We start from the raw sequence: 27,248 nt of genomic DNA, 5'->3' as shown, positions 1-27,248 counted from the left end.
AGAGAAGTCATTTTATATGACTGTTAACTTTAAAGGAAAATAAAAAAAAGGGCTTTCTGCCTTTGCCCCATTCTCACTATCACTTATCTAAAAAAGGATTAAACACTTAAGTATTATCATGAGCTGGTGGAAACCCTGTAGTTTGACAAGTCCTATGATGGTGTAATAATTTCTTATTAAGGCTAATTTTTAAATGTCATTTAAAGTTACATATTGTGATCTTTCACAGATATGTATTTTATCTTTGTATTATAAGTTATTGGGTATTTAAAAAAGGTAAATAATTGAACAAAATAATCAATCTATGCTGGGTCCAATGCCCATGGCAACAAATCTCCAGCATAATAGCTTTGGAGGTACAGTGAGCAATAAGGCAGTACAGCACAATAACCATATATTGCTAGGACAAGCACAGAAATTGAGGGGATTTCAGCCCCTCAAGAACTTAGCAAACACCTAAAATGCATGAAACCCAGTGTTTCTGTACAAAGGGGGACAGCCTCCTTTTGGTTGTGTGGGTTTGAACCTCCAAACACTGCCAGTAGCTGTGATGTCACAGCCCACAGTGTCACTTTTCAGCCTGCTGAAGTGAATTTGTACAGTCTCTGTCCAGACACCATAGCACAGGGTCTGTATGAAATAGGGGCCAAGTTAATAGTTAACAAGGGAAAGGAGAGGAAAGGGAGATGGTATCCCAGTCTTGACCCCAGTGGGAAAATTCTGAGCAGCCTGCTGTAACATATGGTTTCCCTAGAAGAGAATGATATGTAACTTTTATCACAGAGTAACAGATCAGTGGTTGGATGTCACTATCAAAAAAGCACTTCTGGTATTCCACCCATTTTTTTCCTCTCCTAATTTCAACATGCAGCTGGCAGTTTCAGTTTTGATTTCTAATTAATTAATCTCCTACTCTATTTTGACCTTATCACGTTAAGATTTTGTATTCATTGTACAACATGTATATTGTTTGCCATTCCCATTATCTGTGATTAGCCAAGTTTCACACACAGAAGGAAGTCTAAGTCAAATGTATAATTGAAGAGCTGTTTATCCCCATCTGTTTATTAGTTTTCCCAAACTCCCTGGTAAAGTGAATACTGTGAATACCAACAGATGATGCTGCAAAGGAGGGTAGATGTTCTAAAGCAGAACTGGGCTGGCAGTCTAAGCTAAACACTTTTTAGCTAATATTTTTAATATCAAGGTGTCTTCTACAAGAATTGTGAAAGTAACAGGACTCTTTTCTCCATAAACTTGTGGGCAAACTGGATGATTTGCACAAAAACACATGCACACACTTCCTTTCCTGGTGTTTTTGTAACTTGAGTTTTATTTAAATACCTCCAAAGCATTATGTTAATGTACACTTTCTTCTGGTTCATGAATAACAAGTGTTTCTAAGTCTCCAATAAGATCCTTGTACAATTTGTGTTTGTAATGATATTTTGAGTCTCATTTTTACACATTCAGTTCCTGGGACAAACAGAATTGACTTTTCATTTAGAATGATGCTACACGGAACTGTAACACCTACTTGTACCTTTCAGTTAAGCAATATTTTTAATGGATGTTCCTGTGTTTATTTTTCAGCATATTTCCATAGGATTACAGATTATATGTTTTAGTTGAGTTAACAGTCTCCATAAAGTTGCTTGGTGTGAAATCCATTGTTGAGTTTTTCTTTTATGACTGCTTTAAAAAAATAGTTTACAACAGAAATTTTGAGTCATTTCGTAGTGTAGAATGCATTAAAAGCATATAGTCATGCATATGTCAGAGACATATTTACAAATCTGTACAGTTTCTGTCATTTTTATTTACTGTGGCTCTGGCCAGGCAACAAGATTCAACTCTTACCCCTCTGAGGTCAAACTCTCCAAGATAACCCCTAGCCATTGTCCAAAAATGCTTTGTTTTGCTTACCAGCCCTGAGATTGATGGCTGCATGTAAGATGGGCCCAATTCTGCACTCCATTTCATAAAGCCTACCTTCCATGGAGTTAGAGGCGATTACCACTGTGACTCAAGCCAGAGCAGGGAATGAACTCCACCCAGGCACTTTTTCTTACTCTTTGACTAAGGCTGAATGGCAGATGAATTTATTTCTGACCTGCAGATTATTCACAGTTGCCAGACTTCCTCTTGTTCATTCAGAAATGTAAGGAAGACCTCATACTAAACTCACACAAACTATGTTAAGGGATTCTAGAAAACATGTTCCCCTCTTCCAGTTTATTTTCAGAACTGTTGGAACTGGAATGTGCTGTTGGAAAAGCCTCAGTGCTTTTCTACCAACACCCAGTCTAAAAGCTGAATGCATTTTATCAACCAGATGCAATTTATTTCTTTCCCAGGCCTGCTTTATCTTTCAAACCACAATAAGCAGTATGCAAAGGGGCTGGCTGCTCATTTCCCAGAGCCAATGTCCACTCCTCCAGCCAATGCAAGAGCAGAATGGTGAAAAATCAGTCCTTCCCCAAGTATTACACATGGCTTCAGTTGCCAGAGGTACTACTGGCTGTGAATTAAAGTTCAGTATCTTGGTCAGTCAACATTGTGTTCAGAAAGCAGCTGATTTTATACAGGATTCCCCTGGAAAGTGCTTTATCAGTGTTTGGCTCTGTGATGAGAGGCTACTCATCATAACACCTGCATTCCAAGGTGCTCTGACTCCTCTCCTGCTCATGCTCAAGGAAGAATGGCACTTACAGTACTCTCTGAATTCCAGGGAAACATCGTCATTTCTACAGGAAGATTAGTTATAAGAATGGCATGTCTTCACTAAGGCTAAAAGAACACCTTCCAGAAAAGTAGCGTAACGATCCAACATTTGTGGCTTGTTAAATTCACAACGTTGAAGAAAATGACCTTAGTAATCATTGCAATACTATCCATTAAGGTCTGGTAGCAAATAGTTTTTCTTTTTAAGACACATCAGGTAATAATTTGTTATGGTGGTTTATCCTGACCAGCTTGGGCAGGTTCTAAAAAAGGAACAAACACCAAGTGTGTGGTTGCTCCAAAAAATCCTTTTTCCATTCTTCCCTCCTTCTTTTCCTCTTCCACTGAGAACAGACCAGAGGCCTGACCAGCCCTACCATTACATTATACCCAGGTAACACAGAAATTAATCAATTAATTTATTATTAATAGGAGCAAAATGTAAAAGCGGAACAAATTGAAGGTGTACTACTGAGCACACTGTGTCCTGCCGGTGTCTCCAAAAGACCCTTGTGATAAAAATGTACAGATTCTTTAGCTCTGAAAAGTCGAATATGCTAGACTGCAATTTCAAAAGGATGAAATCTTTTCTGTCTTCTATGTTCTTCTAGCATTCTTTTTTTCTTCTGCTTTCCGCACTGCTGGATTTTAGCATCCATGAGTCAAGTGATTCTTCTAGCATCAGTATGTTTTTTCTTCTGATCTCTGCCTAAAGGCCCCTGGTTAGACTTTCTGCATTTCGATGTGCTGGTGGTGGTAGTGGTGGTAACAGTGATGTCTGGGCTGACACCTTCCATTTAGTTTATAAACAGAATTTTTCTGCTGCCTTTTTTTGAAAAACCACACTGCCAGAACAGCTGCAACCAGTAACAAGCAGAGAAGAATCACTATTACTGCTATGATAGCACCTTTACTGGACTTGGGACAATCCTCTCCCTCACATGGCTCAGAAGTGGGGCCAGGCTTTTCTCCAAGGCCCTGGGTGAGATTTTCTTGCTCAGCTAATTCCTGGGATGCTGTGTCAGTAATGATGTCTGGAGCTGGTGCAGTGGTTGCTACTTGTTCTGGGTAGGTGGTTGTGTCTCTTGGTTCTGCGTATGGAGTGTGATCGGAGGGGCTGAGGGTCACAGAGGTCTCGGACATGGATGTTTTTAAGCTGCTGATGTCAAACAGCATCGTTGTAGTGGGCTCCTGAGTCACAGGTTCCAGAGATGTAGCAGGATGTTCCCACACAGCAGCATCATCATAACCCCCGCTGACACTGAAACTCTCCAGACCACTCACTGATGTAGGTGGCACCGCTGTCTCTTCAGCCCCTTCATCATCTGCCGCTGTTGTTGCTGCCACAATCTGTGTTAGACCTTCCTCTGGAGCTGGGCTGCCATTTCCTGACTTTCTTACTTCCACGTGATTTGGCTGGTCAGTGGTGAGGATGATGTCATCCTCTGTTCCCATCGAACCATCGACTTTATCACCCTCTTCATCATCCTCCACCACCTCTTGTGTTACTGGGTATCCATCTAACCACGACTCGTCAGTGATGGCAACCGCACCCATCGCTGTCTTTGTATCGTTCGTTGTGAGAATGGGTCCAATGGGGAAATCCTCACTGTCATAAAACATTTTGGCACCAGGTTCATCATAGACTGTCTTCACACCAATGTGGTTATCACCTTCAGAAAACTGGGCTTTAGTGGAATCATCTGTCTCTTTCTCTGGTACGGGCTCACTGAAAGTTTCTGATGGAAACCAAAACAAATTTTTTTGGCTGAGGAGTGACACAGGGGACTCAGTTGGTGCCCTGCTTCCCTTTTCAGAAATGTCTGTGTGCTGAGTAACCCCACTGGTACTCCCAGTTCTTCCTTCCTCTGAAGTTTTACTGAAGGAAAGCTGTATTTGCTCCTGCTCAATTTCCTCTTTGCCATTGCCATGGTCATTCTCAGCAACAGGTATTGATCTGTCATCGGGAAAGTTATCTTCATAGTCAATGTGTGCCTCGGTTTCATCTAGAAAAATTAAAAAAACCCTCATAAGCCAACATTTCATTCTCTGTCAAAGCACTGAGCTCATTTATTACAAGAATCCAAGAAGAGAGGTGCAATGTGAAGTGTCTTCTAGGCAGTACTTTTCATTCTGTGTAATTGTTTATTTGAAAAGGGCATGGTCCTTGATCTGATACTCAATTTCATGGGTTTTGTTTAAAAAAATCACAAGAGGTGTCAATGCTAACTGCTAATGTCTTACCTTTCCAGATTTAAAAATTAATATAAAAAACTCACCATCTCCAGTTAGAGGACTTCCTCTGCTTATTGTTTTCTCAAACCATTTCTTTCCCTAGTGTGACTCTTTGCAAGATTTGAGGAAAAAAATTTCATCTTATTCAAGCAAGAAATGTGTGTGGAGAGAAAGATATACCAATTATTAACCGGTAATAAAAAAAAACGCCCCAGACAAAACCAGAAGTTTTACAGCAACTTCATCCCTTTTGAGCTAGATGATTTTAAAGAATTATATTCAGTACCTTATGCTCAAGATATCAAGGCACATTCTTATCAGTATCCTGCTTTTCTTCAAGCACCTTGGTGTTACAGTGGTACAATGCCTGGGGCCAGAACAGTATTTCTTTGTCCATAAGAGCTCTTCAGAGCTGACTGAGGCAGACTCCACCACCAAGGCTGACATTGAGTTCTGCTTGTTTTCATCTGAAGAAAGCAAGATGCACCCTGCAAAGCTAGAAATCCCTGTCTCAAACACTTAAACCCTAACACCTAGTTAACATGATAATCCTACTCTTAGTAATCAACTCTTAGGCTTCCAATTTTAAGGAATTAAATGTTGCCACTGAGAAAAGAGAAAAAAATGAACACAGAACAAAATTGGTAAAAAAACTGAGTGCAGCAGTGGGGTAGATTCATTACAGTGCTTGAGTTTGATTTAGAAATACTCAACAGACCTACCACTGATAGCAAAATAGACTTGACTCAAAGCACAAAGCTAAATGTTTGAATTTTAATGGAATAGTCCATTGCACTAATACTTCTTCCACTATTCTAAAGCCTTAGCTCAATGAAAAATTTTCCAAACTAGACAGGGTGGTTGATTTTAAGTTCACACAAGTTTTACTCCATAGAAAGTTGATGTAATTTCTGAGATTTATGCTGGCATTAGAAGTCATAAAAAATAGTGCCTTGGGATATGGAAAATAAACTGAATAATGGTGAGAATTTTTCTTTTTAAGAGGGTGTTTAGTCTTTTATGAAGACAGTGAAGAAATAGATCTGGCATGAAATGGCAAACAAGGAATTAATAGGAGAACCTGTTTTACACATCACTGCATTTGTAAATCCTTATCTTTTTTTGCCTTTTTACAGTCAACCGATTTTGAATTACATTTTCATCTGGGGCCCACCTCAATTTCCGCCTGAGTCACATTCTCCTTGGAGACTGCTTCCCAGACTTCTGGCAGAGCCATATTTGGTCTACTCTTCAGAAAGATTAGAAATATTGTCAAACCAGTCTGACCAAAACCACTTAGCAGTGATACAGCTCACACCAGCTCACTTTTTGCCAGAGCAGCTTAAGCCAGGTGCCAAAACAGAATGAGCATTAGCAAAAGGTATTTTCCTTGGAATAGCATCTGGGTCTACCAGAAACCAAAGCAGTTATGCTAAGGAAACCCAAATGTGTGTCCCAAATAGCCTGCAGAGAGTTAATGCCTCTGTGAAAGCTATCATGCTGGAGAGCTGGATGTTCTTAGCAGGTCCTCTCATCTCACAGGAAGTGCCAACAACAGACCTCTCTCCCTCCTGGTCCCAGTGTTCTCATCTGCCTGGGTAATCCTCTAGATCCTCCCCATCCTCTCCAAAGTAGGAAAATACTTCTGTCTCATTCAAGGATGATTTAACAGTCAGGGGAATAAAACTCTTAGAGTGGAAATCTTCCTGGTAGGGCTCTCACTTTTCTAATTGATCCTAAATCTTTTCCAATAGTATTTCAGACTCACAAATGTATGGAGGATAACTCTGAACACCAATAGCAGCATATTCATGAAGCTCTGCATGGCCCTATCCATCACAATGCAGCCCTTCTACTGACTGTCAAACATTAGCCTCACTTTGTCCCTTCTCTTGCTTTCACTTTAGAGTTTTTCTGCCTGGCTGGCACTCTCTTTCATGAAAATGGTGCCTCAAACTATTACATCCTCTAATAATCCAGACTCCTGCTAGGAGCTGATATTTGGCATGCCTCCTTCACTAAAGTTCAGTGTGTTTGAGGAGAGCCTATAGGTGTCTGTGGCATGTACATGAACTGGAGCATCACAATGTGAGAAGTCACCATTCACCAACCATCATGGTCATTGTTTTATTTTTGTTACTGAATCATCACAACAGTCTGTCTTCACCTCTGTGTCTCTTGTAACCTCTATTTTTGCCACTCATTCACTTTCCACACTACAGTAATCCAGCTGAGGTTCAAACAGTAATTTTTATGTTATGGTGAGCAGGCACACACATCTGCAAACAAAAATTACATCCACATGCTTGTGTTGTTTCCTCCAGATCTATTTTTTAGTTAGCAGTGTGAATGGGCATCTAGTATTCATCTCATTGACCAGTACCTTATGTGTGAGTGGATCATTGATGAATGCCTAACAACTGTTGTAACAGGCTTTTTAGAGATTTTGAAGCTCTTTTCCTTCAGTGTTTCTCCTGCCTTGTGGTTTCAGCCCTCTAGGAGAAGGTCCTATGGAGGCACATCAGGAAAAAGCATGTGCTTCTAAGAAAGTGCAAATCCTCAGTCTATCAGAACATATTAAAGGTTTGTTGAGCCATCAATCAAGTCTCCATCAAACATGCTGCCTTTGGGCATGATCCTGCCTGTAGAGAAATGAATTGGTGTTTTCTTAATGCAGAGCTGGGGGAAGAAAAAGCCCATTGTAGTCTAAAGAGATCCTGAGATTGGAGCTCATTATGCACTGCTCGTCACCACATAAGGGAGTCTTGTTCCCTCTCACAATCAGATTGTGGCCCAAGTTGTAAAGCTGCTCTAACATATTTTCATATTCAATCTCCCCTATTTGTAGAGTTTATAGCAGAGACTATCAACATAACTAATGTTAGCTTATGGGATGCCAAAATGAAAGCAACTATTGAGCTCTCTAACCATCAAAGGAAACACGGACGCCCTTACTCTGGAGTTTGATTTATATGATCCTGGATTGACTTACACAGTAATAATACTCTATTCTTTCTTTCTGGGCCTCAGACCTTCAAATGGGACTTGGACTCAGTATTTAGTGACTCTGTGTAACCATGACAATCTTTTAAGTCCACCGTGAGCTTGATTTTCTGGGAATAGATTGCACAACTTCTGCACTTCTTTTTGCTCACCTCCTCAGCACTTTCCTGAACTTTCCAGTTCTCTAAATTTTAGTGTTGGTACTGAAGAGCAACAACCAAACTAGATTCAGCTCCACCTCTTATCCAAGAAATTGTAACTGTTATTTATATATATATTTTTAAACTGCTAACAATTGATTTTAAAGTGATTGCATCTTTTTTTCTACCTAGGCGGGTCTGGTTTTATGAAGAGCCAGCCTTGAAATTAATTTATCCAAGATAAAAATCTTTTTATATTTGGTCATTGTTGCACCTTGACCATATCATCTTCTGGCAGACTCAAGGATCAGTGAGTTTTAATTCACTCTCTGAGGGATTACTGAGTCTGAATACTTTACAGCAAGAGATGCTGAAATGACATACCACCAAAGATGTGAAGCTCAGTTAAAAGGTGAAATCCTTTTAATTATTAATTAATCCTTCTTGGGAAGCATCCAGTTCTGTAGAGCTCTCAACTCCTTCAGTTTTTGATCCTAATGTGAAAACAGTAACCAAACACAGAGACAGGCAAAAACAAAGAGCCTGGTCTTCCACACTCTAGGATCAGTTTAATTTTTCTTCTAGATAGTATATTGGTATCCAAGCTCTATTTTGAGTGTTACTATTTTGGGCAACCATAAAATGCACTGCATATTTTATGAGTGTATTTTTGGAGTACAGGAAATTGAAACCTGATTCTATATAGACCATCATTATAAATATTTGTACTGAATAAAATATCTTTAGTCTAAGAATCTCAGAGTAGCTACAGCAAACATTAACAAGACAGCATCTGTCTTTAAGGATGGGAAGGAAAGGAGCATGTAAACTGATTTGCCTAAGATAAGTCATATTTGTGAGCTACAGCATCTCAAAGAATTATCCATTTATTTTGGATCAAGCACACAAATTTCTCTGTAGTCAACCACAGTATGCTAGACAGAGATTGTGCCTTTTGTCTTTTGCAATAGCTATAAGAAAGAGGATAACTTTTATTCCAGCAGAAAGCCTGCTAATATAAACAAATAACCCATCAATTTTTTTTCAACTTATTCCATTTGGCACAATCCATTCATGCCAGATCAATACTTTGCATTAATCTAATACAACCCCTCAGTGACAGGCCTGAAAAGGGAACCAAAGTTTGTCATAACAATTGTTTTGACAGGCCACAGACATATTTGTTGCTGATTATATTTGTCTGTCACAACTCTTCCTCTGCACTCACAGAATGAACAAAAAAAGCATTCTCAAATAGGATCAAAAGCTAGAGACATTTTGTTTGATTCCCCACAATAAAAATAAAAAAAAACATAAATAAATGGTGCTAGCTAGTTGTGCTTACAGACCACATGAATGTGAGCCAATATAATTCTTGAAAACTCTGGAAGTAATGTTTGAAGTAATGAGAATTGTTGAGCAAGGCAACAATTCTGGTAGCTGCAGATTAAGTGGTCAAAGTCAGCCAAATCCTCCTTACACTGAATCTGAAGGATGATCCTCAGCCTGGAAAAGTTGGACTACCTTGGAACACACTAGCTGTGTATCCAAGTGATGTCATTGGAGAGATTCCTTAGATGTGTAGAAGATATGGACTCTCCTGCCACAGCATATAGCTGGAAAAACCCAAATAATCCAGGGAGAAGGATAGATACATGACATTCTTCTGAGACAGTTTCAGGGCAGAGATGGAGCATGATTTCCCAGCCATCTCATCTGCCCTTGCTTTGAGGGAGCAAACCCTAGAGAATGCAGCCTAATGCAGTCCAGCCCTGACCCTTGCCACTCAAGTGTTGGTATTAATGCTTCTGATATTGAGCTCATGGTTTATTTTGGGAAAAAAAACCCCCAAATGTCATTCAGCAATTGTCAGTTTGGTCTCTGTGCTTACAGGACAGCCACAGCATGGCACATATGCATCTGCTTTCAGATCTTACTACAATGTTCATCAGGATATATTTTGTGAAGCAAATGTATTCTCTCCACAGAAATTAAAAAAAAAAAAAGGCAAAATCCATGTATTTCCCTGTTCTCTCCTTAAGGTTGCTTTGTTGGGTGAAATATCCCCGAGCTTTCAGCTAGAACACAGTGCCTTTTCATCAAAAGGAATTACAGGAAACAGTCACGTTTTTCTTAAAAAAGCATATTAATTTATAATTACTGTCTATTACCTGCTATGCACAATGTACATTACAGTCATTTGTAATGTACTGCTTTCCTAATTTCCATCATACTTTACTGCATCTGAAATCCACTTAATATAAGTCTAAAATTATTTTGTTCAGTTATGCCCAAAGCCAGGTTTTGCCATGTATTTTGCATTATGTGCCTATTTGATTATCTGCGTATTTTTTAAATTTTAATTTGCAAATCTGCTGACTGTGTGGCTGTACACTTATATCCCACGTGCACTTATATCCCAGGTGCCAGCATGGACTGTATCTCTTCTTACAGGATCAAAACAGAGAGGAAAGATCACAAAGAGACTTCAAAGAACATTTAACTGCTATATTTAGACACTGCTATGATGATAGTTCTGTGACTCCATATTTGCTCTGTGTGAGCAACTGGGAATGTAAAGCCAGTCTGATGCTTTTCCACAAAAAAGAAAAGTATGCAATTATTGCTGTTTATTCTGATATTCTGCCTGGACAGCTGGGTATTATAATGGGGCAGTTACCAAGCAGAACAATGTTACTCAAGGTGTAACATCCACAAATCCCAGCAAGCTTTATGAAATTGGATAAATGTCATCACTCTTTCACAGATGAGGTGGAGTAAGCAGCAAAGAGCAGTACAGTGACTTGTCCCTAGTCTCAGAGACACTGCAAGATGTATTAACTGGCCTTATATCTCTCAATGCTCTGACCAGAGCTTTGTCCCTGTGGCCCCCATTTGTCGGAGTAAGAGCATCGGGACCATTTTACACTTCCCAGTTGCTCACCCAGCACAGATGCAGAGCAAGGGCACTGTATCATCTTACCAGGCTCTAAACATAGCACTAAAATGTTCACTGGAGTGGCTGCATGAACATCTTTCCATTGATGTCAGCCAGTCAGGACAGAAGTGGTCCAGTCTGCCAACAGGAATATAAATTCTCCATTAAGTCCCATCATTAACCCTCATGCTAGGGAAGGTGCTCTCTTGCCTCAAAGCACTTAAAAATCAGTCTGTGTGCTGACTTCTGGAGTACTTAATAATTGTTCTCCTCTCTCTTATGACCCCAAAATATCAGTCAACTCTAAATCAGATTCCTTTTAATTAAGTTCTCTTTTTTTGTTGTTGTTCTTTTTCACTGGATTCTTACCTTTTAAAAAATAATGAAACCTAGTATCACACATTTTAATCATCCTGTGAAGTCTTCTTTCTTAAAGAATTATGATCAGGAGGATTAAATACATAACTATTACTTGAACAATTATTGTATTTTCTGTCCCATGTCCTTAAAGTATTTGAAAAACATTAATCAGAGGAAGCCCCCCAGCATGAAGTCTACATTTAAATAATTTTAAAAATCATCATCTAGAATATCACATCTGCTCCTAAGTTTCAGTGTTGATGTTTGTGATTTGACAGCCATGTTTTCCTATTTTTTAAAAAAATATTTTCCTCTCCCCTGCAGCTGTGTGAAAGGCTCTGGAAAAACAGGCGAAATAGATTATTTATCCAGAGAAAACAGTGAAACACAGACAACTTAAATGGCCTGATTTTTCCCTTCCTGATTTTGCTGTAATACAGCCTTATGTCAGTGTGTGATGAAGATAGCATTTCCACTAACCTCAGTAAAGGAAAAAGAATTATCAATTTGGTGCAGATTATAGGAGATTCAGACCCACTGGGTAAGTTGAAGATGTTCCTGCTTATTGTAGGGGGGTTGGATCAGATGACTTTGAAGGTTCTTTCCAACCCAAACTGTTCTATGATCAGATGCAGATACTTATTTTTTTTCCTTTTTCCCTCCATGTTCTTCCTCTATGTCCTACATTGTTTTGCATAATCATCTGAACTGTTGTTTGTAAAAACAGTTTTAGAAGCTGAAACAGTTGAGAAAAATGCTGGGGCTTTCATTCTTTGTTTTTTTGTGTATCTATACCGGTTGGATGCGTTTGAGAATCTTGTTCCCTAGTGCACAGACATGACCTATTTCTACGAAGAACAAGTTTGACCTTTTCTCATGATTATCCACTGCCTGATGGTATATTCATGAGTAAAAATAACTCCTTGCAAGCCTCCAGACATTAAGGAATATATAGGTTCTGAAATGGATATACTAACGCCAGCCCATATAGATAGCTCAGCTACGCAACAGCTGCTCATTCCTTTCCTTAAAATTTATCTGTTTTGCCAGAAAACTTACTTTAAAGATGTGATAGCCTTCTCAAAAAAAATACTAAAATTTTGTGATGACCATTCTTAAATACTGTGAAAAATGGTGGGTCTATGCATTGAGCAGGCTAACATGAGAAAGCAGAATTCAGATTGCATGCACATCTGAACTCATGGTACTGTTTAGCCTATGTTTAAACAAGGGGAAAGTTAAAAGACTGCTGTAGAATTTAACTAACACATAAAGGTGGTTTTTATTGAGAGTTTAAATTAAGGAAATGCCATTTTACAATTTGCTTGGGGGTTTTGTGGTTTGGGGTTTTTTTTTGAAAAATCTTTTCCCAAGTCAAGTCATTTGGTAAGAAAATCCGCTTTCACTCTTTCTAATGGAGTAACTATCTGAGCAACTACCCTTGCGTTTGCAGACAAAAATCCTGGAGGCATGGTGCAAGATAAAAAGTGTTTGCCTGTTTATTGGGGCAGATTAAAGGAACCATCATGCAGTTTTTTGGCTGAGCTGACCTTTGACGCAGGCCTGGACCTGTCCGTACCACTCCCCGCAGCTGTCGCAGAGCAGCGTGAACGCCGACTCCTTGTTGCCCATGGCATAGCCCTGGGCACAGACATACAGCAGCTCGTCCCCCATGTCAAAGCCAGTGTGGCCATGCAGAATGGTGTGGGGGAAGGATGGTGGGTCCCCACAGGGCTTGTCTGGAAGGAAAAAAGAGATGACATTGTAAAGATTTCATAACAGTCCTTTAGTGCCATGCTAAGAGTTTTCCTGAGGATGAACGTATACACGTCCACAGAACTTGTACATCTCATCTGTTTCATGCCCTTATGTCCTTTCACAATTATTTCCAGCTGTAATTGCCCATTACAGCTGGAAGGTATAAATTGGGCTATAATTGTGATGCCATTACCATGATGGTCTACTCCCGTGCCACTACCATCTGATGGTCGTGCATTTACAAGGGCCTTGTTTCAAACAAGGCAGGATGCCAGATCACAGCTGTCTTCCCTGCCTGATTCTACAAGAGCTAACAAGAGCTTGGGCAGGTTGGGACTGGAATGCAACAATTTGGACACAGTCATTTTTCTTAACCACAGAAATGCTTGTGGAATTGTTTAAGACCAGCGCTTTGATCTCTTCCACACAGTAGGAAACCAGCAGAGGCTGAGCAATGGCCCAGTCCACACAGAAAGAAGAGGTCCAGGTGAACACCAGTCAGTTTTCAGACTATCTCTAATCTTCTAATCTTTCTCAAATTAGGGGTCTTCCCACATATTCAAATCTCCCTTTTCAGAGTAGAGACACCCTAAAATAAATAGCGACTTGGGCTCATCAGCTTAAGAATACCCAGGGGTAACATAGCTCTGCTGTCTATGAGAATGTGAAAAGCTAAATTTATTGCAGGGTATAAAATTCAAAAAGATGTTTGATAGTGTTTTTGCTGACAGCATTAGAAGCCAGGAAGAAAAATTACTATGAGCAAGATCAAAACTGGTTTTTGTTGCATTAAAGAAGTGTGGAGAGGAGGAAGGCTGACAGCTGACAGCTGCCACCACTAGTGTAAACTGAATTTTAACTCTCTTTTTCAGGTTTGAATGATCTTGGCCATTGCTAACAAGGTAGATCAAGATTTTCTAGAGAACATGTGAACATTGTGGATTCTCTTTCCTCAAAGACCTTCCTCTCTGACAAGAACTCTTCACACGGGGTTTGCCATGTCCCTTTTTCCTCCATGTTTTTTACAGTCCTTTTTAGAATAGGTGCCTCTTGGTTACAGAAAAACAAAACAAACAAAAAAAAATAATATAAAACCACGGATTTTACCAAGAAACCCAAGGACAAAGACTGCGGTGTTGGTACAAATTATCACTTCTATATTCTTTCTCAAATCTGGGAATTCTTCCCAGTGGCTCTAGAGCCCTTATTGACTGTGTTAGAAAAAGCCAGCTGTTTCTCTTGCCAAAGTAACTGAAGATCCAAAATCTTCTTTTGTCCAGATACAGAACAACCAAAATTAAAAGGCTATGAGTTCTGGTAATTATATTGGATAAGAGAAACATGGGGCTAGGTCTGTGTTTTAGTATTGATCTCTCCTGTTGAAATAGTTTGCTTTGGTAAAAAAACTTGATTGTTTTAACTGGTAAAGCAAAGATGATGTTCCTTGAAAAGACTTTTGTTTGGAAGCTGAAAAGACACAAAGACTATGTTCCTAAACATGCAGAAGAAGAAACATCTCCAAAGAGCACCCTTGCTATTTTGCTAGAGTCTACTTTTAGGGCATCATCACCACAAGATCTTGCAAGACAAGTGTTTCATTGACACCAGTTAATGTCCAGGGTTTTTCAATGGGCAATAGGCTTGACAGAAAAGCTTTTTCAATCTCCCCTCTGCAAAAATTCAGGCTTTCCTCTTTTGCCCAGGGACATTCTGCAAAATACTTGTGAGTCTCAGGCTGCAGCTTTCCCCATCATCTACCCACTTCTGACTCAGGCATAGGTAAATACATGCTTATTTAGAAATATGATGTATTTATTTTGCCAGTCATTTACCTTGTAGTGAAATGAAAATCCTATGATAAACATCTACACTCTGTGAATATTCCTTTGGATCAGGCTTTTGGAAATTGTCTGAGAGACCTGACTAACCACTTCTCAACTGGGTATGCTGAAAAATATCTGCCACTAATATAAAGGACATGCTACTAAAATCAAACTTTGAAGCTTGTTCTCTGTACTGTACACACACAGAGGCACATATATATATATATATATATATATATATATATATATATATATATATATATATATATACTGTCTAACACCTTCAGAAGTTAGTGGGAGTTATGCACACACACACTGACAGAAAAAACAAGCTTTTGAGGCTACACAAAGCTCAGTTTATATAGAATCTTATGGAGGTTTGACATCCGAGGAAGTGAGGAGCAGTTAGCAGCTAATGCTTTTCCTGTGAACTGGCCGAATGAACAGAGATTGATGTGGATGAAAGGTATAAAAAATTATTTTATTGCCTCATAGGAAGGCTACAGAGCCTGGCATTTCATGTGCTTTATTTATGTAGCTACTTCCATCCCCACAAATGGGAGCTGTGTATCTGTTCTGAGGGAAGTATTGATCCCAAGGCTGTATGGAACAATTATACATCAGAGAGTATTCTTATCTACAAAGCCTTGCTTCTTGATCCTGTTGCCAGAGGAAGCAGAAAAGCAACACATTAGTTAACTATGGCAAACATATTCAAAAAGAACATTGTAACCTTACGGGAAAGAAGAAAGCTGAAGGGATCCTTACAGTAAAATTTGACAACAGACTCAGTAACAGAATTATGAACCCCTGAAAGAGAGCTCTGGCTGATGCATGAACAGAAAGAAAAGCAGAGATTTTAAAGATGTTCATGGACTGACACTGTGTGGGGAACTCTTGACTCTCTCCCATGAGACTTTGTACAATCATGCCTTTGCTGCAGAACATACTGAGTGACAGCATGGACAAGCATAAGTGAAAGCTGATACACTGCAAAGACAAACTCAAGTTCCTACATCCATTTTGCTGCTGTCCTCTCCTGCATAAAATGTGCAGGAATTTTCCAGGTTATAGCATCTTATGGCTCCTCGTCCTGCTGCAATCTCAGTTGCTATGACAATTCCTGCTCAGCCTTTTGCCAAACCTGTTCTTTCTGGCACACGTACAGAAATGACACTGGCACAGCAACTCATCACACTGAGCCACTTCTGGGGACAGGCTTCATGTTTTTGTGTGCAGCCTTTGTACCAGGGGCTGGAAGAGCATGGGCTTATTTGGAGCAACAGTGTGTGCTCAGTGCTGTCATTGAGGCCATTTTCTTGCTGGAAGAGAGGAGGCAGATCAGGGCCACGGAGCGTGACAGAGGGTATGTTGGCAGCAGCTTGTCATGCAGAGGAACAGTAGTGCTCTTTGTTAAGGTGACCACAGGGGCTGCCTGCAGTGCTGCTGCTGGGTAGATGAGGGCTGGGCTCCTCCATCTATCTGGAGCACTGATTTTTCCCTCATCTATCCTCCCATAAACCTGCATATTTTCTTGCTACTGGCTGAAAAATTAGCCCAACTCATGGTTCCCAGTAAAAAAGCTGGATCTGCTTGATACTTAAGGGCCGTCCAACAGAACATCAAGCAGGTCCCATGCTTGGCTTGCTTATGTCCAAGATCATATCTTAAACCTGAACACTTGGAATTGGTTTCTGGACATCATGAGCCTTCCAGAATTTTCTACATGTTGACACTGAGGTCAAACAGATAAGAGGCCTCCATATGTTGATAATTGACCTCCAGTAAGAGAGGGTGGATTGACCTTCAGAGCAAGACAGCACAGCACAGATATAAGGAAATTAGTTAAAGTTCACAGGACATCCTCACATCAGCAGTAATTTGGCACAGATTGTGTCCTGGAGTGAAAGTCACCACTACAGTCAAGAAAGATCTCAATATACACATGCAGAAATCAGAACAGAGTCAACATCTGGTAAATGCATGGGAATAAGTGGCACAGCAAAGATATACATGGGTGTTGAGCACAGACATATTAGGGCTAGTGACAGCTGTGGTTACAGACCTCTTAGAGACTCAGCAACTATTTTATACATGAGACTAAAGAGCTCTCCTGTTAATTGAGTTAGCACATTCAGTAATGATTGGCTTTTAGGAAAAATATCTCCTCAGAATAGTAACTTTAAACCCAGAACACATGTGGAAAGGATTTTGAGACAGGTGATTTCTGGCAAAGAGTTGGCGCGTGTCATTTTAAGAACACAGCAATTTCTCCTCCCCAGTCCAGATTACACCAGAAGCATCTCCTTTATTTGAACTATAAGCATCCCACTAGTCTGTAAAGCTTTTTTTTGAGATGTCTTGATAAAATGCTGTCTACAGAAAGGATAGCCTAAGGTCAATACAAAAAAACTAACATGAAGAAGATGCAGACTTCAGCTTCCGCCCCACCTGGCGGAACCAGAAATTTACTGAAATCTGATTATCTAGAAATGCTGCTTTAACTGTGCACCACACTCTGAAAGCTGACATGAGACATCCCCTTTGACATAAAACATCTCCCATTACAACCACTCAATTCAGTGGAGTTTTTCCAGAGAGGCCGCTGGAATTTTTAGGATGTCATCTTGTCATTAAGAAATTAGAAAATGGAACTCCTAGCAGTCAGACCTGTGTATGAGATGAGTGAGGGTGTTTATTTTGCTTCTTGATTGCAGAGACCCTAAAGTATACAGAATTTTTCTGTTTGGATAGAAGTACTGAGTATGACGAATAAAAACTCAATTATAGCCAATGTAAATGATGCTTGTAAGCTACCAGTGCTAGGATGCCAATGCCTCTTACATCAGACAGGACTTGTGAGACTTTTTTAGTTTAAGTGGCATCACCAGAGAAGTGGTTTTAACTGTCAGCTATATGAAAAGCCATGAAAAATAAAGCTGTAGCACTAAAAAAAAAATTATATCTACAACAAAGCATGACAAATACAAAGAAATAGTTCAAATATTACACAAAGCAAACTACAGTTTGATTGTTCTTGTAAAGTGCCCTTAATAAATTTGCTGTAAAGATTACACTGATTTCTTTTTTTCTTACTGCTGAAAAAGGTAAGAAAACTAACTAAAATTTGTACATAAGCCATCAAGCTTTGATGGATATCTGGAGCCAGCAGTCATATTTTAAAAAGTTTGATTTGCATTTATGCTGTACTCTACTACAAGTTGCTGCCTGTTTAGTTTTCCTGTGGTAGCAGCAAATCAAAGCCTTATGGAACAGATCTTATTTGTTGCCTGTAAATAACAGTGGGTCACTGAAAGAGAGAACCAGTAAAACCTGGGGGTTATTAACAAGGAGATCTCTCCTTTGCTGCAGTAAAAAAATAAGAAAGAAAACTAAAAGGATTGTATATATTCATATGGAATTGAATGGTATGTATTATTACAAAAAAAATAAGGCAAGAAAAATTCCAGTTTTCTGGTTTTCTTGCTTTACCCACTTTATACTTTAAGGTATTTTCTTATGAACTCTGATAGAGATACACACTCTGTGTGCCAGATCTAACTTAGGTGTGATACTGCATTTTCAGAATTGGCTGAAATCTAATATATTTTTAGATATTTTTTGGCACTCAGGGCCTAAAAGGGAAACGTTCTCAGCTGATCCTGAGCTGGTAAGGAGTTGTCTTGCTGACTCTAATGGCTGCATAAAACATGTGTTTATGAGAAGCTGAGAAGACACATTTCTCTGTACTGTGCAAACTGCAGCTATGCTCAGAGCATTCATAAAACATTACAGCTTCATCTTTCCTTGTCAAACAGAGCCCTTAGATTCAATTCCCCGTAAAAGATAACTCTTAGTCTCAACAATTGCTGTGATTCTTCTGTGTGTACAGATCAAAATCCATTTCAGAAACAAACAAAAAAATTGTCTCTCTCTTCAGGACTTCTATTTGCAAAAGCCTGATGCTGTGAGCACATCCAGAGATCTTGCTAGCATCTGACTGCTGCCCTGGTGTAGTGGCATGCTGAGATGTGTGCTTAAGGAATTTGACTCCACTCACGTGCATGGGAAAGGTTAATTTAGCAAAGATTAGTCATAAATCAAGGGATAAGAAGTCAATTTGGTTTGTACTAGAACTTTAATGGTGTTTTGAGATGCATTCTGCACAGTCCTAAGAACTGAAGATAGAGTTGCAGGGTGTTATTAATGTCAGCTTAGTTTCTGAAACAGAGGTTGATGTGACTGTTCCCTCTCTGTTTTCAACCTACCAGTCTGTCTGAGCCTTTGGCTCTTCTCAGCCAAGTCTGACAAAGAAGGAAAGCTGCTGTCTGCTCATTATTAGTTGGGTGGATGTAAAAGAAATGAAAGGGCTTGAAGAAATTAATATAGATCTCAGTGTAAGAAACCTGGGATTTATAACTTTCAGCAGGGCAAAACAACTTGCCTTTTGCACTTAACTATAATGTATTTCTATATTATAATTGTAAATGTATAGATAAAAAGAGATGTCCACTTTTCTAAGACTAAAAAAAAATATTCATGAGGTTTCAAGTAAGAAAACAACTTATTAATCCAAACTTAGATGTGTATTTATTAGCCACATGTACATAAGATCAGAACAGATATGCTCTGTGTGAGGTTGTGGTGCAGAGTTTACTCTTGCTGCTTCTTACTGGAGATTTGCTAAAACTGGAAGTGGCATCCCTGAGGATGTTCTTTCATCAGTCAACAGCTCTGTGCTGCCTTGTGTGTCACCGTTGTAACGTTAAGGCCATTTCCTTTCCAGATTTTGCTCTCTTTATACCAGCTACAAACCAGGCTCTGCCACACAACCTCACTTAAGTCTTCCTGTTCAAACATCAGCTCTACATCCCATTTTTTTAATATATTTAAGGAAGAGGGAACCTTACAGTCCTCCAGAAATGGTTCTGTGTGTAAGGGCTACTTGAGTGCATTGGGATGATCATCCCTTTCTGTCATCAGAAAATTCCCTGCCCCTTTACCATGAGCAGTAGCCAAACTCAAAAGGTAAACACAGCTCCTTTTCCAAGATCCAACATTTCCAGGTGGAGCACGTGGGGACAAGCCAGGGAGGACAAGGGCACAATGGAACAATAGTGGCCAGAGCAATGATTTCAGCATCTCACAGCTGTCCCAACCCACTGCAAGGTTTTTCTCAAGGGGGGGGATGATGACAAAAGAGATTTGAAGGAAGACAATGAGAGAGTTTTGCAGATGTTTACAGGGAGCTGGTCCTATGTGTGAGGAGCAGCATGGAGACAGCACAAAGGTGCTTGTGTGACCACATTAGCAACTGGGTGACAGAGTTGGCATCGCTCACAGCAGCACGGAGCCTGGAGTTGATATCACAAGGGTTACTTGAGAGGATGGTCAAACTCTGGTAAAATCATTCTTTCTAAAAAGAACAATTTGGTCATGCATCACCTCTGCCACATTTCACTTCAACCATATTTTCATCCCCACTCCTGCCACTGACAGTTTATCAGAATGACCCCCCTGTGCTGTGAACTTACTATTTCTCAGTAAATGCCATCAGCTCACCCTTGCTTTTCTTGGAAATCAGATGCAAAAACTCACTGCAGACATCAACAATCTGTTTCAGGGATTCCCAAATTTCTTTATGCAATCCTGCCTATCAGTAACAATTTACTTTTTGTGTCCAGAATTCATATTTGTTTGTGGGTTCTGGAACTTAAATATTGAAAAATTTAAGCACCAACGTACATTGGAAATAATTTGGTTTTCAGAATCATCTGGGATATATCAGTGTCCCTAGCAGCCTTATCTACACTTGTTAAAAAACACCAAAACCAAACCAAATTTAAACTAAAATGGAGGCAATGAAGTTATTTGCATACAAATGTTGTGTACTGATATATAACAGGGTGGTGTGCTGCAGCTGGAAACCAGCTTGCTGAGTTACAGTCAGCTACAGTGCTGAGTAAGGGACATGCTTCAGCCATCTCCATTAGATTGCTGCCAGATATATTCCTTCCCATAAAGTATGTTCTGTGAGCACCAAAATGGGTTCTGCCAGATCAGTAGTGCTGTTTGAACTCACTAAACTGCAGGAAAGACAAAAGACAACACAATTTATTTGCTGCAATCAATGTCTTTGCAGCAGTTGCCTCTCATAGTGGGTGATTACTACAAAGATTTATCCCTTAACATTCCCCCTTTCTCTCTCAGCAGCAGAAAAATTGAAGGCAAAACTTTTAATGTTGCAAGACAGTGATGACTCTGTGTTATTTCAGAAGTATATCAGTGCTGACCTTCATCCTTTACACAAAAAGCATCATATTGGTCATTCACAAAGGGATCGGTTTCAATTTTAACATCAATGGCTTTCACGCTCTGCTGTTTGCTGCCCGTCTTTCTGCATATAATTGTCCTAAAATAAAGAAGAAGAAGAAAACAATAATCAGAAATCTTCTGGAGTTGTACATGCAGGTGAAATTTGGAGATTTTTTAATCAGAGTAGTCAAGCCTTAGCTGTTTCAGCATTGGCAGCATTGGTAGTAGTGTGGGAAGATCTATGAAAAAAAGCCAAGGGAGAAATAGAAGTAATTAGAAAAATGTTTGCTGTAGATCAGTTCAAGGCATAGGGAGCAATAAAGGATGTTTATCTTACTATGTTCTGTAATACTTCTAAATATCAGACCTATACCCAGAGTAATTAAATCAATATTTTGCTCTCACAGTTCAGCAATATATATTCCCAACGATGGCACCTGGATAGAAATGAATAGGAAACTCAAGATTTGATCTGAAATTTTATAAATCATTAGCATTTACATTAAAGAACCATTAAGGTTGTATATTTAACTGCTCAAAAGCTAACACAGGCAAACTTACTTAAAAAATTCAGCTTGGGTTCTTGGAAGAAAAACGGCTGGTTTTTTTTTATAGCAATTTCATGCTTTTGAGTAAACCCCATTTCTTCTGGTTTGGTACTCAGCAGTACCTAATCCATCCTGTTGCCCCTGATAGGCTTGAAGAAAGGTATTAGATCTGTACTGGGTTTTACAAGCCTGTAGATGCTGATGATAAGAGTTTACTAATTACCTCTTCTCTCAGCTGTACTGGCTGCTTAAAACTAGCAAATGGAAGAGAATTTGTTGTAGAAAACATTGGTTTTACTGTTAGATTGAAGGTTACAAAGGCTGGGAAAGTCATTTCAGAGCAAATTTTTGCAGCTAGATATTAATGGCATGGGTTTATATTTTTGTGGACAGCAAGCTTGTAGACGTGTTGCACAGTCAGCTATTCTAGTGAAAGGAAGATAAAAACACTTTCCACAGAACGAATCCTTCCAGTGGAGGAAATTTATAATTTTGTATTTTGCAATGGTTGAACTAATGTGCCATCAGTCCTCCACTAAATTTGAGGAATAAAATAAGATGGAATAAAATCCAATAATACAAAAGACCCCAAAATAAAGTAAACAAAATGCCCATTCATTGAGAGTGAAAAAGATCCAGTCGAAACCCAGTATTTGATCATGAACTTCAATGTTATATAGAGATTTACAGAAATAGGCTGAATTATGGTTGTACAGACTATTTTCCTTTGGGCACATGTTAGCTTTTGAGTAGTTAAATATGTAACTTTACTGTTCTTTTAATATAAACAAACAGAGGCAACATGAAAGGAGCCGTATGGTGCTGGTCACGCATATGCACCAGAATGGTTCCTGCCACACTTCTTCTCTGGAAAACAACATGATGTCATTCCCTGCTGAAAGCCCCTTTACTTGATTTAAAACCAAATTTGTTTCCTTTGTATAGAAAGTTCCACTTGATTTTTTGAGGGGAAAAAAAATCCCTTCAAAAAAGTCCCTCTTTAAAGACAATATTGTCTCCACAAATTTTAAATACAGTTCTCTCATAATTTAATGGATTTAAAGTCTGAGACCTCTAAGTCAGTAATTAAGCACTTAGACAAAAGCAACTTGACCTGCTAAAATAAGTTCAGATGAGTGGGAGGACCAGGACATCAATTAAAAATTTTCTATATGTATATAATATTCACATATTGTTCCAGTGGGTCTTACAAGGTCTAAGAGAACAAGACACTTACGCTTCCCTTCAAAAATAAGCTCATCAACCTTAATCTTTCCAATAATTACTCAGTTGCTTAGATATCTGGATCAGTTATGTCTTGCAACACTAAATAAACAAATAATTATATGACTGCAAAAAAAAGTGCTTTTTGTCTGTAATTTTCTGCTTTAGGCTTCAAGCTTTCTCTTTCTCTCAAAAAAAAAACCCAAAAACCAAAAAACCAAAAACCAACAAAAGAGAACAAATTCATTTTGAAGACTGTCACCAAAACAAAATTCAGGTCTCTGAAACTCAGTCCAGACTCATTTCTATGTTCTATCAAAGACTAAAATTCCTGAGACTTGGAAGACATTTTTGAAATTCTCGTCTTGAATTTTCTGATTTCTAATTCCAATTTCTATGTTTATGTATTTTGCTTCTGCCCAAAACACTATAATTTCTTTATCAGTTCTTCATCAGGCTACAAAGTTATCTGTGGGTGACACATCCTTGGTACAATGAGGTCATTGCCAAAACAGGATACCTTCATGAGTAATATGGCATATTTAAAGTGCTAGTTTTCTCACCTTTTGTTTTCAAATATTGTACAATAAATTGCAGGTTTGTAGTTGATAGATTTTAGCAATTAGCTAATTCATTTTAAGAACCTTTCTCAGGTGTTATCCAGTGTGACCAAACTTAAAAAGGTGTACCTTGCATTTAGTTTCAACATTATACATAAAGAAAGGCTTTAAATTAAGATCTTTTATGTGTATTTACATGTATCTGCTACTTAGGACTTTTATTTGGATTTTTGTCATATCAAAATTTATCTGATTAAACTGCAAACATCCTAATGCAATTCTTCTGAAATGAAAGAAATCTTGCCTTGTACACAAGAGACAGTTCTGGGCCAATGATTGGACTTGATTATCTCAGATGTCGTTTCATACCTTAATGATTCTGTGATTCTAAAAAACTGAAGGGAGAAAAAATCCATTTAATCTCTTTCATTCCTTCTTCTCTGACAGTGGTTTCCCATTTCAAGCTCAGTCCTGCAAGCTTTAAACACCTTCAGTAAGCTGTTATTGCTGCTGATGACTACTGCTTCAAGAGCGCTCAGCATTTCTCAGTAGCGAGTCAATCAGACCTGCAATGCCCATGGCATAGAAATAGTCTCTTTGCAGTCAGTGGGATTTCAGGTATGACTAAAAATGCACACTAACAGTCTATTTTCTGAGTTCTTGAGGGTTAAAATCTTAAATCCTAAAATGTTAGCTTTTAATCTATAATTAGAGCTGAAATACACAGGTACACTTTTGTCACAGTTCTAAAAGGTGGAATGTGACGCTTTTAAATTTGTTACAATTTTCATGACTGAAAAATGGCTACCAATTCAGAATTCATCATATCTTGAAATTTCTTCAGCAGCAGCACAGCTGTTCTGAAATAAGAGACAAAAATATTGTACAGCAGTTCTACTCTTTCCAGCACCCTGCTGAGAGGTGCTGCTGCCTGGTTTGTTTCTTGACTGTTTTGAATTATTACCCTGGGGTGTGCATCATGGCTGAGAGAATGTCACAAACTTTGTACTTTTTAAGGGATACATCCACCTACACAGCCATTCAGAAGAATGCAGTCATGCAAGTTTAATTCTATTTATGGATAATTTCATGCATTAATTGAACTTGAGCTCATTTCTCAGCATATAATGTTGTCTGATGCTCAGAGCAGTGTAATGCTTGATTTTGTGCCTTTTAGTTAAGAAACAGATTTGATTTCATTTTCCTTCTGTGGAGATTTCTGATGAAGGCAGGCGTGCTCAGGAGACACATACTGAGTTCGGACAGCATATCACCCATAACAATTGTCTGTGATCCAAATCTGCCTGGAACATCTGTGCATCCCTGAAAATTACTCTTACATGGCCATGAACTCACAAGTTCAGCATAAAAACCAATCAGAAACACTATCACCATAGACCATGAATGTACCACATATTATCCAGTAAGATAAAGACATGGTTGGTGGTGTTGACAGCAGCCCCTGCTCTCTGATGAAAAATTGGAAGGTGCCTAAAGGTGTCTCCATTGTTTCCTTGACAAACTACTGAGAATCTTCTTAGTCTACTGCTACCCAGCTCAGAAGGACAAACTGCTTCACAATGCCTCTTCTCTCCCAAAAGAGAAAACAAGTGACCAGGGATTCTGCACTGTGTTGAACCTCAGCTTAACTCCTGCTGTACAATATGGTTCATCCAACTAAGAACAAGTAACAGTCCTTCTTCTGTGCCCACCTTGGAAAGAGCTTGGCCAATCTGATCATTGTTTTCCTGTGCCATGACTCAGATATTGCAGATATCATGTGCACACACAGAGAGGAATTCTAATATGTAGCACAGTAAAGTATGAACCAGACTTCCCAGAAGCCTTCTGCTTACTCTTGTGCTGCTTAATTTTTTTTCTAATGTATTATGTAATGAATGAGTAACTGGTATATTTTGCTCCACTCTCAAAGATGGAAATAGCAGAAAAGCTGGCGTGAACAGTACTTATTTTACAATATGCCATAATATGCCATAATATAATACGTATTAATAAATATATGATAATTATATGCTTGACCTGTTGTAATTATAGTTAATGTCATAAATTTTATGTATGCATGTATGTATAATAAAGGAATTTTTAATAAAGACATAGTATTTTTATATAAACAATAACTCTTTTTTTATAGTAGTATCCACTGATAATTTTGCTTTCTAAGAAAATTACAAGGCAATTTTGTAATACTTGAAAATGTTTCAGTGAGTCCAAGTTAAAACATATGGATTTGACAGCTGAGTTTATATGATAAAGTGTGATCCATCAGAAAACAGTAGGTGGGACATTTTTTGTAGTTGCTACTTTATCCACCAGTTGATTTTAGGTTTTGTAGTCTTAGTCAATAAATTCACTGAACTGAAATTCACTGAACTGAGTCAGAATGGTCTTATGACATTGATTCATAGTAGTATGAGCTTGCAATATATTCAGCTCAGAAGAACATCAGGAACAACGTGGTTGTTGAGGCACTGTGAAAGTCTGGTTGATAACACACTATGAGAAACCTTCCCCTAATTAGAAAGTTAAAAACTTCATCACTTTTCTTAGTCAAGATAAATCTCTAACATGTTGTGCTTTTTTTTTTTTTTAATGGGTCAGCTTTACTGTTTGTGTTTCAGTAACTAGGTAAGAGAAAAAAACCAACAGTAGTCTGGGAGCCAAACTAGGAGGTTTTTATTCTTAGTCTTTCCCCTCTGTATTTTGGGAAACTGCATATTACAAAGTTGGCTCTGATGAGGAATAAAATATAAATGACATGTTTATGATTACCAGAGGGAAGAAAATTTCCCTGAAAAGTCATGAAGGGGAGCGCAGGTGGGCTTTGTAAAGTCCATTGCCTGGGAACTATAGAGGCTAATTTTGGCTGGATATGTCCCAAAGAAAGCAGCTGCTAAGTGTGACATGAAGACATTCCAACAGCAATACTGCCACTGGAAATGTCAAAAGGAGGTCTTACCAAGGCAGAACCAATATCCTTTAGATTCTTAAAAATATACACCAAAATGCAGCCTTTTGTGCTTAAAATTGTACATATGACTACTGAAATAGTAAGGCCTCTGTTCATTAAATAAATATGGCCCATTCATGCAGGCTTTCATACTGTAGCCTAGTATGAAAGATTTTATATGGCCATTTTACTCTAATATCACTAGGCACATATAATTTGAGCATTCTGAGGGCATGCAAAGGAGTGCATGTTGCTTCCTGGCCTGGACCAGTTGGGTGCTCAATGACATGTCAAGCATCACTAGAAAGGTGGTTTTACCCAATTTCACTTTACAGGCTCCAGTTTAATCCATGGCTTTCATAACAGAGGTTACTGATTAGTTACTAAAGGGTTTAAAAAATACAAAAATATTTTTTGAATGCTATTAATTTACAAAACAGTTTCATTCTCAGAGGAAAGGCTTTCAGATACAACAAAGCATTACAGCTATTCTAAAAAAACAAAAGGCAAAATACATGAACTTCTTTTGAAAAGCAGAAAATCAACCTCATTAGAACTGTCTGGCAAGTTACAATCCTGGTATTAGCACCTCTTGTGCATTTGCAAAGAATAAGCGTATCCCATTTCTGTCTTCACTTGTTCAGATAAACAA

General features: G+C 38.7%; 1 protein-coding gene across 1 annotated transcript in view; it reads right to left on the bottom strand.

Annotated features, from left to right (window-relative positions):
• Nucleotides 1-1,301: 1,301 nt before the first annotated feature.
• SUSD5 (sushi domain containing 5) overlaps nucleotides 1,302-27,248 on the bottom strand; it is a 40,524-nt gene continuing 14,577 nt past the window's right edge. Inside the window, exons 3-5 of the mRNA XM_071429746.1 lie at nucleotides 21,275-21,393; nucleotides 12,951-13,139; nucleotides 1,302-4,730 (exon numbers count right to left, since the gene is read on the bottom strand). Coding sequence (XP_071285847.1) covers nucleotides 3,448-4,730; nucleotides 12,951-13,139; nucleotides 21,275-21,393 — 1,591 coding nt within the window. The 3' untranslated portion in view covers nucleotides 1,302-3,447. The remainder of the gene's footprint in view (nucleotides 4,731-12,950; nucleotides 13,140-21,274; nucleotides 21,394-27,248) is intronic.

Source organism: Agelaius tricolor, unplaced genomic scaffold (genome assembly GCF_023055355.1).
Source record: "Agelaius tricolor isolate 1412-34295 unplaced genomic scaffold, bAgeTri1.0.p SCAF_6, whole genome shotgun sequence".
In the NCBI taxonomy this organism is placed as follows: domain Eukaryota; kingdom Metazoa; phylum Chordata; class Aves; order Passeriformes; family Icteridae; genus Agelaius; species Agelaius tricolor.
Note: the sequence above shows the minus strand (reverse complement) of the source record. Positions and strands in the feature narration are given on the sequence as shown.